Source organism: Anas platyrhynchos, chromosome 1, assembly GCF_047663525.1.
Source record: "Anas platyrhynchos isolate ZD024472 breed Pekin duck chromosome 1, IASCAAS_PekinDuck_T2T, whole genome shotgun sequence".
Lineage (NCBI taxonomy): Eukaryota > Metazoa > Chordata > Aves > Anseriformes > Anatidae > Anas > Anas platyrhynchos.
The window spans coordinates 23,836,347-23,848,395 of record NC_092587.1 but is presented as its reverse complement, the minus strand read 5'-3'; the positions used below and the strand labels follow the sequence as shown (position 1 = coordinate 23,848,395).

The 12,049-nt window shown below is 37.2% G+C and overlaps 1 protein-coding gene across 11 annotated transcripts in view; it reads right to left on the bottom strand.

Annotated features, from left to right (window-relative positions):
- CADPS2 (calcium dependent secretion activator 2) overlaps positions 1-12,049 on the bottom strand; it is a 312,136-nt gene that overhangs the window by 144,427 nt on the left and 155,660 nt on the right. For all 11 annotated transcript variants that reach the window (XR_011806831.1, XM_072033275.1, XM_072033270.1 and 8 more), the window contains one exon: positions 6,873-7,012. Coding sequence is in view for 10 of the 11 variants with exons in the window: in XM_072033275.1 (XP_071889376.1) it covers positions 6,873-7,012 (140 nt within the window). In the remaining variant the exon portion in view is untranslated. The remainder of the gene's footprint in view (positions 1-6,872; positions 7,013-12,049) is intronic.

The following is a 12,049-nucleotide window of genomic DNA, read 5'->3' as shown; positions in this document are numbered from 1 at the left end:
GCCTTCAAATGATACAACATGAAATTATAAAACTAACTCTGTTCCCTGTCCTACCCTTTGCTAGGTGACCATGGAGAAACAGCATATAAGAGCTGCCAACATCCTCATCCTGGCTGACTTCAGTGTCCATACAGCTCTTTTTAATTGACTTATAGACTTGCTAGTAGCTATAACAACACTTTATCCAGGTGACAGTTACATACTACAGCCGTACCCACAGAGGAGCCAGCAGACCCCAGTGCTATCCTCAGCTCTGTCACTGAATTGCCTGTGACCTTGGGTGATTGCTATTCATGCCTGTGCTTCATTTCACTCGTCTGTAAAACAGAGATAATTATACTTGCCTTCCTCTCCAATGAACTCCTCTATCAGTGGGTGAAAAGTGTCATAAAAAAATGAGGGGAAAATTACTTATCCTCTAATTTTGCATCTTGGAAGACTGTTAGCCAGGACATTACTCTAACAGATATTCTTTAGCTCTAAAGCTACAGCAACAGCAGAAGATATGCGTGATTTCAGTCACATATAGGGACTATATTTATTGATTATAAATGTTCTAAGAATATTTCAGTCAGTCCCAGGTATACAAGAAGAAAGACTTTTTAAAAGGTTTGCAAATTCATGGTGATCCTTATATTCTTAAAATACACCCATACAAATAATAATAATTAAAAAAAAAAAAAAAAGTTTTAAGAGAAAAAAATCTAAACGATTCCATACAATTTTGGAGTGTAAGTTCAAAAAAGGTTGACAAAATAATTGCTTTCCAAATGAGAGAGAGGAAGAAATTCAAGGCACATAAATAACCAAGTGCTTGCAGAATGTATATTCCATATACAAAAGTTTAAGAAATCAAAGGTACAACCTCACGCAGTTCAACAAGCAGAAGTCCTGGACCTGGGTAGGAACAACTCCAGCCACCAGTACCTGCTGGGGGCCACCCAGCTGGAACACAGCTTGCCAGAAAAGGGTCTGGAGGTCCCGGTGAACACCAAGTTGAAGATGAGCCAGCAGTGTGACCTTGCAGCAAAGAAGGCCAGTGGTATCCTAGGCTGCATTAGGCAAAGTGTAGCCAGCAGGTCAAGGGAAGCGATCCTTGCCCTCTATTCAGCACTGGTGAGGCCACACCTGGGGCATTATGTGCAGTTGCTGGCTCCCTAGTCAGAATAAGCGAGGCATAGAGATATTCTAGAGGGTCCAACCAAGGGCCACAAAGATGATTAAGGGACTGCAGCATCTCCTGTGAGAAAAGGCTGAGAGAGCTAGGACTGTTTAGCCTGGAGAAAAGGAGGGTCATGGGGGGATCTCACCAATCTCTATAAATATTTGAAGGGTGGCTGCAAAGAGGATGGAGCCAGGCTCTTTTCAGTGGTGCCCAGTGACAGGACAGGCGGCAATAGTCACAAAGTGAAATACAGGAGTCTTTGTCTGAATGTCAGGAAGCACTTCTTTACTTGAGAGTGACTGAACACTGACACAGGTTGCCCAGAGAGGTTGTGGAGTCTCCCTCCTTGGAGATCTTCAAAAGCCACCTGGACATGGTCCCAGGCAACTTGCTGTAGGTGGCCCTGCTTGAGCAGGGCATTGGACCAGATGGCCTCCAGAGGTCCCTTCCAACCTCAGCCACTCTGTGATTCTATGAACAATTCTAAATGCAACATGTCACAACAGAAAGCAGAATTTATAGGGATAAATTTAAATCTTGGAAAAAGTTCTGGAAAAAAAGAAAAATACTGAAATATTTTACTTCATAAGTCAAAACTAAATAATACTACTTTGTAATATTATCCTGTTTAGGCTGGTCAACTTGCAAGAATATTACATTATTTTTTATCTCCCTTATAAAATATTATCATTAAACATTACCTATCTTTTTAAATTAAGCTATGTAATAAAATCTCAACATTCCTTTTTATGTCAAGATTGAAGGCAATAGAATAATACTCTGTAGTAACCACTAGGCTATGCTAACAGACAACTCAACTGACATATACTTTAAAAAATAATGCATGTTTTAAATGCACATGGATATGCAAAGATCCTTCAAAAGAAAATGCATTAGAAGAAGGTATTTACTGTAACCCACATCTCTTGAATGGATTAACATGTCCTCCTTGGGTTTTCAACCCTAATTTAATTATGAGTTAAGGACAGGCAAATCAGCCTCCCTGAAGCAAACATTCCCTAACATTGCTATTCTAGATTGGTAGAAATAAACAAGATTTTAGCATTTTATAAAGAAAGTTTATAGGCCGTATTTATTTATTTATTTATTTATTTCCTCTTATGATTTGTTTTAGATTCAAAACTGCAGTGGTAGAAATGAATACAAATCTTTCCATTGTATGATTGTTGGCTTAATATAAAAGATAAATCTCTTGAATGTACTCTGCATTTTAGACTAGGGAAAGGTTACTGAAATCTGTGAGAATATGTTAGAAATGATGAGAAAGGAATCTGAAGTATCATGAATTGCCAACGCTCAGAACTGTTCTACAATTTCCCATTAATGAGTGACATTTACCTTGTCATTACTCAGAATATTCTAGCAGTGCATGCTTCCCCTTCTAATCTATTGACAGGGTTTAATTAGAAAAGGATTGTTATGTATCCTTCAGGTTGTTTCATACTGTGACAGCCTTTCATGCAAGCATTAAAAGAAATATCTGAAATAAATAGTAAGACGCAGTAAGATGCATGAGTAGTCTTTATTTTTGAAGCATATACCTCTTTTTTGCAGATGTACAAATCAACTGCAACTGAGATTCATTATAGTGTTGAATCATAAGAATTGTTATTTCTTGCTCTTAGAAAGGTTTCAATTTGTATTGAAAAAAAATGAAACTTTGTATTTTCATTTGAAATATAATTATTTGTTATGACGGAAATTTAAAGAGGGAGCATGATCTGAAGGTGCTGCAGTCCAGAATATTGTTTGTGAATTTAAAATATCAATCCAACTACAAGACAGTATAATTTATAAAACTGAATATTCCTGAAGCATAAATGCAAGACAGGTTTTGAAGACTGTCAGTATGTCCCGTGTCAATAAATAAAGTCTGTTTTAAATAGGAGAAACTTTTTACAAGAAATAAAACTGTAAACCCACAATTAGTTTGGGCCTGTCAGTTTTACTGATCCTGCAGAATTTGAAATATTTAAGCATAGCTCCTATATCTGACAAACAGTTTTCATACTACCTTTTTTAAAATTTATTTATTTATTTTTTTTAAAATCTTGATATAGCATTAGTCTAATAAAATCCCTCTATCTGAAATTGGCTGTATGGTAAGATTTTAATTTAATTTTGAATACATTTTGAGATTCCCAGCTGTAAGGCACTACTTAATGCCAACAGCTTGCCTTTTTCTCCAATGAGACAAATAGAAACCTTGTATGTTTGCTTGTTAACTCTGCCACATGGTTAATGCAATTTGTCTAGTTGAAAGATTGGGTGAAGGTAAAACATGAGATGTTTCTGAAAAAGAAGCTGAAGAATTACAATGTAAGGAGGATAATCACACTAACTACATTAAAAGCCTATTATTAAAATACAACTTGCCCAAATGACAAAAGTCCAGAAATATGAATGAACACACCCTTTAATTTTTCCCCTTTTTGTGCACTGTGACACTGTGCTTAAATATCTGACTACATACTAAATACGAAAAAGGAAAAACATCCCAGTACTTTTCGCTCTTCAAGATAACAGCAGTTGCCTTCCAGCTCTTCAGCAATTTACTTTCTCCTATGGCCTGTTTCACTGCATGCTATGCAAACACCAATTTATAGCCAGAATCAAGTTATTTGCTTTTCTACCTCATGCAGGCTCACCAGAGAGCTGCAGAGTCTGGCACCACAACAACACTGGCTGGCAGAGTGCAAGCCTCTGCTCCTGTGTGACTGAGGTGGCTGCTGCCTCCGTTCTTCCCTGAGTTCATTCTACCAGTTGCTTTCCAAGCAAACACCTTCAAGTGTTTATGACAACTTCATAACTAAACTGGATTAATACAACTTTTACCTCTATGTAGATTTATAGCCTAGTTGCCACTGATTTCAGCTGTCTTGTGAATGTTGGGCTCCACTATGAAATCACATTCCAGTTTATCAAACTGAGCACAGGAAATGAGGGACATATCACCAGTTATTACAGTTGGAAAAGGAGACTAGTTTCTCCTTTTAGCACAATTAGGGATAAAAACTAGTCCTTCCAGGCATCCCTCAGCTACCTGCAGCACAAAATATTCCTCTGCCTCCCATAATACTCTCCTTCATTTGCTGTATGTTTTCTAGCCCCTGCATAAATGAGGATTTCTCAGATAAATGAAGAATCAGTCCTGAACATGAATAGATTTAATGTGTGACGAATTGGACAGATATCTATCTTGAAAACATAGCAAATGTCCACTTAGAACAACCCTTTTACTCACAGAGGAAGTAAAGCAGCAGATAGTGCCTCAGTGATGGCTTTTCCTAACATTAAGGATTCCTGACTTTACACATAAATAATACTTTGAGCAGTTTGGTATTTCCCTCCAAATAAACACCCTCTTCTTCACTCTCACTGCAACTCCAGTGCTTTCATAAAATACTTCATCAACTTTTTCAATGGTTAATAGAGGTATTATTAACATTTTATTTAATTTCAAATATATTTATGATGGAGGAGATGGACTTTGCTAGACAAATGTGTAGGTAACAATCTTCATAGCTAATGGCTGTAAGAAAGGGAAACTATGACTGACCTTGAGCATTTTTGGTGGGAAGATGAAAACCAGTTTTTGCCTGGAGAATAGTGACAGCAGTGACCCTACAGTAAAATGAGGAAGTAAACAACTGTGCCAGGAGATTAGTATCCAAAAGCAGCACGAGGAAGTAACCAGAAACAGTAGATGAAAATGATGATTGAGTTAAATCCTTGAAAAGTAACATTTCATTGGACAACCCATGTAATGCTCAGAAAAAAGACTAGGGACCTAAGCTAGTATGGAAAAGCAAATTGGATGGTAAGGAAAACCCTCTGAAGACCCCAGAAGAACAGCCCCTGGCCGAGCCAATTTCTGTGGAGAAACCTGAAGCACAATGGGAGAAAGCACTGGAGCCTTGTCCTTGTTGCTGGACCCCGGTCAAAAAAGCAGCATGCTATACCCTAATTTTATCTGTGGACAGCATGTGGATCAGCAACCTGTCACCTATTGGGAGCAACGCATGTGAGCACAACCTCCCCAAGGGAGCTGTAAAATGGAGTATACAACCATGCTAGGTCAAGTGCAAGTTAAATGAATCTGTTGTATACTACTTGCTACTCATGTGGTTCAACCAGTGCTTTGTTAAATGTTACTGCTATACTAATTTCAGTTATTATTGCCCTATTAGTTTCTGTCAATAAAGTAAGCATTTGAATTAAGCAAGGGTTAATCTGTTTCCCTGGCAGAACCACAATCACATTAGTTGGTTGCTGGTCTTAACACCCAGTGAAGAAATCTGATGTGTTGCAGACAGGTAGAAGGAATTAAAGGTATTGAGAGGCACAAATCAATCCTTGTGTCCCAGCACTGTGTATGCTTTGTGACAAACTGCTGAAGAACATGGGCAGCACTGTGCCACCTCTGCAGCACTCACTGCTTCAGTTAGTCCAATACCTTACAGCTCTAGAAGACTGAAATGATGCTAATGGACCAAATTCAGGCAAGTATGTGCCACAATTACCAAGCAGGGAAGAGGGAGGGCACTGACAGGAGAGCATCACATTTTAGTGCAGACTAACACTCTTCTAGGTCTTCTCATTTCAGTCCCAATCTCTAAGCACAACAGTTTGGGCTGCCCCTCTGGCTCCATGCCTGGTTTCCCCCTCTGTCCTCCTAGCTCCTGGTTACTGACTGCAGGCCACAGCCCAACAAGTCTTGTTTTTACAGTCCTAATCAGTTCTGCATTTCCCAAAATCAAAATGAGGGCTGAGGTAGGTAAATGGGAAATTTCAGCCTAATTACAGCTTTGCCAAAACTTATGTAAATTGTTTTTTTTTTTTTTTTTTTTTTTAAAAAAAAAGGAAGAAGAAAGATAGTATCACATGTGGGAAATTTTCACAACTACAACAAGCAGAATATTAACAGGGAGAGATTAAAAAGAAGTCTAAATAGTACAGCCATTGCTAATTATAATTAACATCTAGAAGAGTTCTGTTTTGAAATATACTTCCACTGAATTCAGAAGAAGTTAGAAAGTTGAAAAAGAGCTCTGGTGATTGATTTATCACTTTTAACAAGAGACAGAGCCTTGCTTACTGCAGGCAACATTGCCTGCTTTTGCAGTCGAGATGAGGAATAATGGTGGCAGTTATGCAGGGGGCTGTTTCTACAAATTTTGCATTGCATATAGTTTCAGTCTTAGACAGAAAAACATCCTTAAACTGGTACACTTACCCAAATGCTTTTCAAGAGAAATACCAGACAGTGGACAGAGGAAGAAAGGGAGAGACAGTGTTGCAAATGCCGCTGCACTAAGTGGTATATATCTTACTACAATAGAAAAATGTTAATTTCCTAAGTATCAACTTTATTTTTTTCCAAAGTGCTACAAATTTTGACATTTAAAACCAGTTTCTAACTGATGCTCTACTTTTAGTTTTGCACGTTAGCCAGCTCATCATCTGTCTTTATACCTCACTGAACCTCTGAATTGGATGTTATTCCTGACTATTTCAAACTTTATGTATAAAACAAGGATATAACACAATTCCATACCATAGCAACTGCTGTATAGATTTATATTGTTTCACAATCTTTGTGTTGTTATCTATATAGTGTTAAATACAGTCAATGCACATTGAAGCATAAAAATAAAATACAGGCAGACAGAAAATAGATACTTACCCACAGTGCTTCATGTGAGGTGGTTTATCCATTCTCACTGCTAGTTTAATTTTCAAGTCACTGTCCTGGCTGTTTTTGGGGACTATCATTTTATGTAGATCAGGTGATTTTGAGCTGTTGGATGTTGGATACAACACTACCTGCAAGTCATAAAATAAATACTTCAGTAAGCTGACAGAAATAATCTGCTACTCTTTAACATAAATTTCTAAGCAGTTCAGATTCTTGTTGCATCTCCAATCCGAAAGATGACTTAAAAAAAAAAAAAAGGTTCATAAATCTAGTAAGCTATTTGATGCAATCCTATTACAATAGAGGAATTTTCAAAATGAACTCACTCATTTATTATTACTTAAAAAAAAAATAATCTTCCATTAGTTCATTCTGATTGAAAAATCTAACAATCTTAAACAAAGAGCAACTGTTAATACCTGAAGATGGTCACGTACAGTTAAACAGGAGCCTAAACTTTCATATTACTCAGTGCCCTACTGGGAACACGCAATTGAAACAATATGCTATAGCACTAGTTACCTAGTGACCTAACTAGTGACATTACTTGTTTGAATAAAAGCAAAATATTCTCTTTCTTACTAACATCATTATTGAATCAATAGCATTAATAAAAACCAATTATAGTAAAAATTACAGAAATCAGAGGTTAATCCCAAAGCATCTTTGCTGCAAATGGATTATAATAAATATAAAGCAGTATGTCCAGTTTCCATGCAACCTACAACACAAACATTTTGCTAAACTGACAGTGAAAGAAAAAAAATACTTAACTAAAAGACTAAAATAAATTTATTGATAATTTTACTAATTAAACATTAGTTGTAGACTACTATTGGTCACAAACTTAAATATTTATTTACCATCCAAAAGTTTATCCATTTATAGCTAGTACAATTCAATATTACTGCTTAATCAAATCCTTAAATATGTTTAGCAGTTAAATGTTGCTGAAATATGATTTCCCTTCGTTCTTCCTATAAACACTATTTCTGAATCAATTTAGACTCTAAAACAGTCTAAACACATCACTGGGGAGACTTTCGTAACATTCAGTGAGTTCTGAATTACCATTATCACGAAGCAGTACCTCAAAAAATAACAAAACTCTAAAAAGCAGTGTTCTCCACATTTTTTATATCTTGGAAACTGAAATTAATCATAAAGTTAAACATCAAATTAATTTCTTATACTCGTGTCTTGTGTCATATATATAAATCACAATATATTCTCCCCTTTGTTATCGGGAAAGTTAATCAAGGATTTGAGTTAGAATCTTCAAGCAAGTGGATATTCTTCAAATCTAGTGGATATTATGAAGCCAAAAATATTACAAGTGTCATTCAGATATAATCATCTGAAAGATGATGTAAACTGAAGGCCTTCAGCTCCTCATACTTTGCAGAAACATGTTCCTGCAGCCCAATAATATAAGGGGCACTAGCAAAGTAGAGAAATACGATGCATCAAGTGTGCAACTTCTATAACAGTGGGAGAAATAACTTGTCAGAACTATTGAGTACATTCAGTACGTTTTAAAGAGATAGAAGAAAAAACAATATATTCGTTGTCATAAATCAGAAAGTGATTTTTTTTTCCTTTTTGCAAATGCATAGCAAATGCTATTTATAACAGAGCTTACTCCTCTCTCCCAAAAAGCACGTTCATTTTCCTTCTAAGTAAAAGCTGTCCCTTGAAGAGCATTATGAGAATGGCAACCTTTGAATTCTGAAGCCTCAAACAGAAACAACTTTTAGCCTGTTTACCATTTTAAATACAAGATTATATAAACAGAATTATTACTCATTCCTTGCATTTAATCACTAGGCATTCATATAGGACTGTAGGTGATGCCATGAATTTTTTCTTTTCTACAGGCTGTAGTTACTGTTCTCCTGTAACAGCTTATTACCACTCATGCATCTCAAGTGACATCTTTCTCCTGTCAACTTTTTGATTTTTTAGAATGCTGATGAAAATATAAGCTGACAAGTGTATAATTAATTCATAACTTCAGTACTGACAATTCCTTTTCTGAATTTTTAAAGAAGTATTTTGGAGCTTTGTTTTCAAACCTCTTACAACGAATAAGTATCTGGCAGAATACTTAGATATGCACTGTGTTGTGTTTGTATTAAACTTTGCCATTCCCTCCAGCTTTAAATAATGAGAGCTAAAAAGACTAGAGTCTACAAACTGTATTTCAAGAACTTTATCATCAAACATTTTTATCACTGTACAAAAACACCCATATACACATGCACACGTAGTATTCTGTAGGTATTAACCATCTTTGCAGTAACCTTAAGCCTAATATCGCCTGTACGGGCAAATCCTAACCACTGTGTATTGTATCATTGAGTGGCACAAATTGTGAGCTCCACTGAAATAACTGAAACCCAAACACTGTACAAACTTCCCATGACAGGAAAAGTTACTGAAATTTAGCTTAAAAGCATCTTCTCCACAGTGATGTAATGCAATGTTATTTCCATTGCCCACGGAGAAACTCTCCAGACTGTTTGTCTCGGTTGTACTTTCAGCACTGTTTATTGGATTTTAATCTTACAGATGTAGCTCTAGGTGTATAGTCTACTTATACGAAAATAAAATGGTATAAACTCATAGCTCTTCTCTAGAGGACACAAAACTCACCTACAGAATACTCTTTCACCATTCCTAATATTTCTAGAAGTTTTATAAAATCCCTACTACATCATACATTTCTGAATTAATTTTTATTTTGTTTTGTGTTGTTCTTTTATTGTTCCTATACCTGTGAACATCCTCACTGTAGATTACTCAGCAGTAGCACAGGAAACTACAAGTTGTTATTCTAGGACATCTTAAAAATAAGTAACCTAACAGGTAATCTGCACTAAAATGCATAACGTGCTATTTATGACTAGAATACTACTACACAGCAAACATAGCTGCTGTGCATTGCATTGTTTCAGCTGCTTCAAGGCAATTTAACAGTATCACAACACTGAGAGTTGAGCTAAACCAGTAAATCCAATCATCTAGTGATCATTAAAAATACACAGCTGTGGTCTGGTAACTGAAGAAGTGGCAATGCCTCTTATCTGAATGTGAAATAAATACAGAAATCTTAAATGTTATAGAGCAGCACACTTACATATTTGTGCAAGGTAAGGTTTTCAAAACACTGTTTCTCTGTTGTAAATGGCTGATGCAGAGTTTCTCACCTGGACCTGAAGTATCACAGGTTGAAATATATTCAGCTAATATTACTCCAGGAGTTAACTAATCATCATTTATTGTAATTCAGATGTGTATTTAACTCCTCAGCAGGATCACAATACAAGAAGTTATTTGAAGTGCACCTGAGCCAGAGTCAATCCAGCTGAACAGCTCTTAACTCTCCCCTATCTTTGGCACATTGATCATATCCTCCTTTAAAAAAAAGCTTTGAAAGAAGGGGTGAGCTGTGCAAAATACCCTGAAAGCTGAAACAAACTGAACTTGTGACAATCTTTCTTTCTCAGAGCAGATAAACAAGCAGAAGGTCCAGAGTCAAAAGCGCTACGCAGAAAACATCAGTATTCTTACGGTTAAGATAAAGCTCTCAAGCTAACCATCCCTGGTCGCAGCTGTCATGCTGTCAAAAGATAATACAGCCTTCAAAGGGGACCAAGAAAACTAAGAGGCCAGCTGAGCAACAAGCTGGAAACACACTTGAGAAAAATCAAGAGTCAGGATAATCTCTCCTTTTCCCTCATGCCACACACACACAGTTCAGTTCAGTTTCAGCCAATTTGTGTCCTTGCATCTCAGCTGCTCCCCTTTTCCATCCTGCCCTTCCCCTCCAGGAGTTGAACCCAAGTGCTGGAATTACCTGCTCTTCTGACCTAAGTATTCAAACTAAGAAAGATTTAACAAGCTGGGGTAGTCTAAGACACATTTTGAGATCTCAGGCCTTGGGCATCAGACCTTGATAACTGGAGTAAGTCTGAGCAGACTACACTGAGTTTTGGATCCCTGTCACGAGCAAAAAGATGAAAGTAAAGAAGAGTTGTAGTTCCTCCATAATGCCCTGGATGACAGGCAGATGACAGTTGACATGCTATTACAAAAAAACAACCAAGAAAATTCCCCTCTCACCTTCAGTGCACGTCATACCAGTTGGCCTTAAATAAAACAAAAGTGCAGCCCAGTAACAGCCACTTCATAACACAGCCTGTGACATCCTCAAAAAACAGATAAAACCCTCAGCTCAGTCCTGTCCCCAGGGAGGTTGCCAATGCCCACCTTGTCCCCATCCTGCCCTGCTCCCTGGCTTCAAGGACCTGCTCTGGGGAGCCTGTGCTGCTCCAGGCACCCAGGCCCACGATGCGCCCTGAACAGCTTCTCGCCCTTCTTCCTTTAAACTATATAGTCCCCATTGGGAAAGACAGAAGATTTTAAGGGACAAAACAATTCCCCATGCCTCATTTGCTCTTCCAGAGTACAAAAAGCACTACAAATGATTGCTTTTTGTCATTGACCAAAAGCACATTTTATTTTATTCCATACCTAGGATGAAAAACTTCAGCCTGAACAGTTAAAGTCTGGCTAAGTTACAAGCAATTGAAAACTGAATCTTATGGCACATGCCCTTAATCATAAGCAGGACTGCCAGCTCTGTTCAGAATAAGTAATACACACAGCCTTATGCAAAAAGCCCCTGGATGAACTGGAGAAACCAACTTCTCCAATACCCATGTATCCATGGTGACCCAAGTCACTTCTGCAGCAATTTGTGCTTATTTAAAACAATGTAAAACACTAAGTTCCCTGCACATAAGTTGATATGCTCCCCCAACTATATTGAAGCTTCCGTCACATAACAGGACTAATAATTCATTCTAAGGAAGGTTTTTCCTTTTGTGTTTTAAAATGCAGTGATTTGAAAAGATAAATGATGCCAGTGTGAGCAGAGAGGAGGACAGGCAAATTTTATGTTATGAAATAATCACCCATGATTATTTGGCACATACAAATTTGTGCTGCCAGTCATTGTCTGAGCAAAGATCATAGGAAAGATCATAGGAAAGTTCTATGGAAAAAGTTCATAGGAAATCAGACAGTTAAACACTGTCTGATTGACTGATCTGCAAATAGTGTTGTGGACCAAAAATTAATAAAGCTGGTCTGGAGCAGGA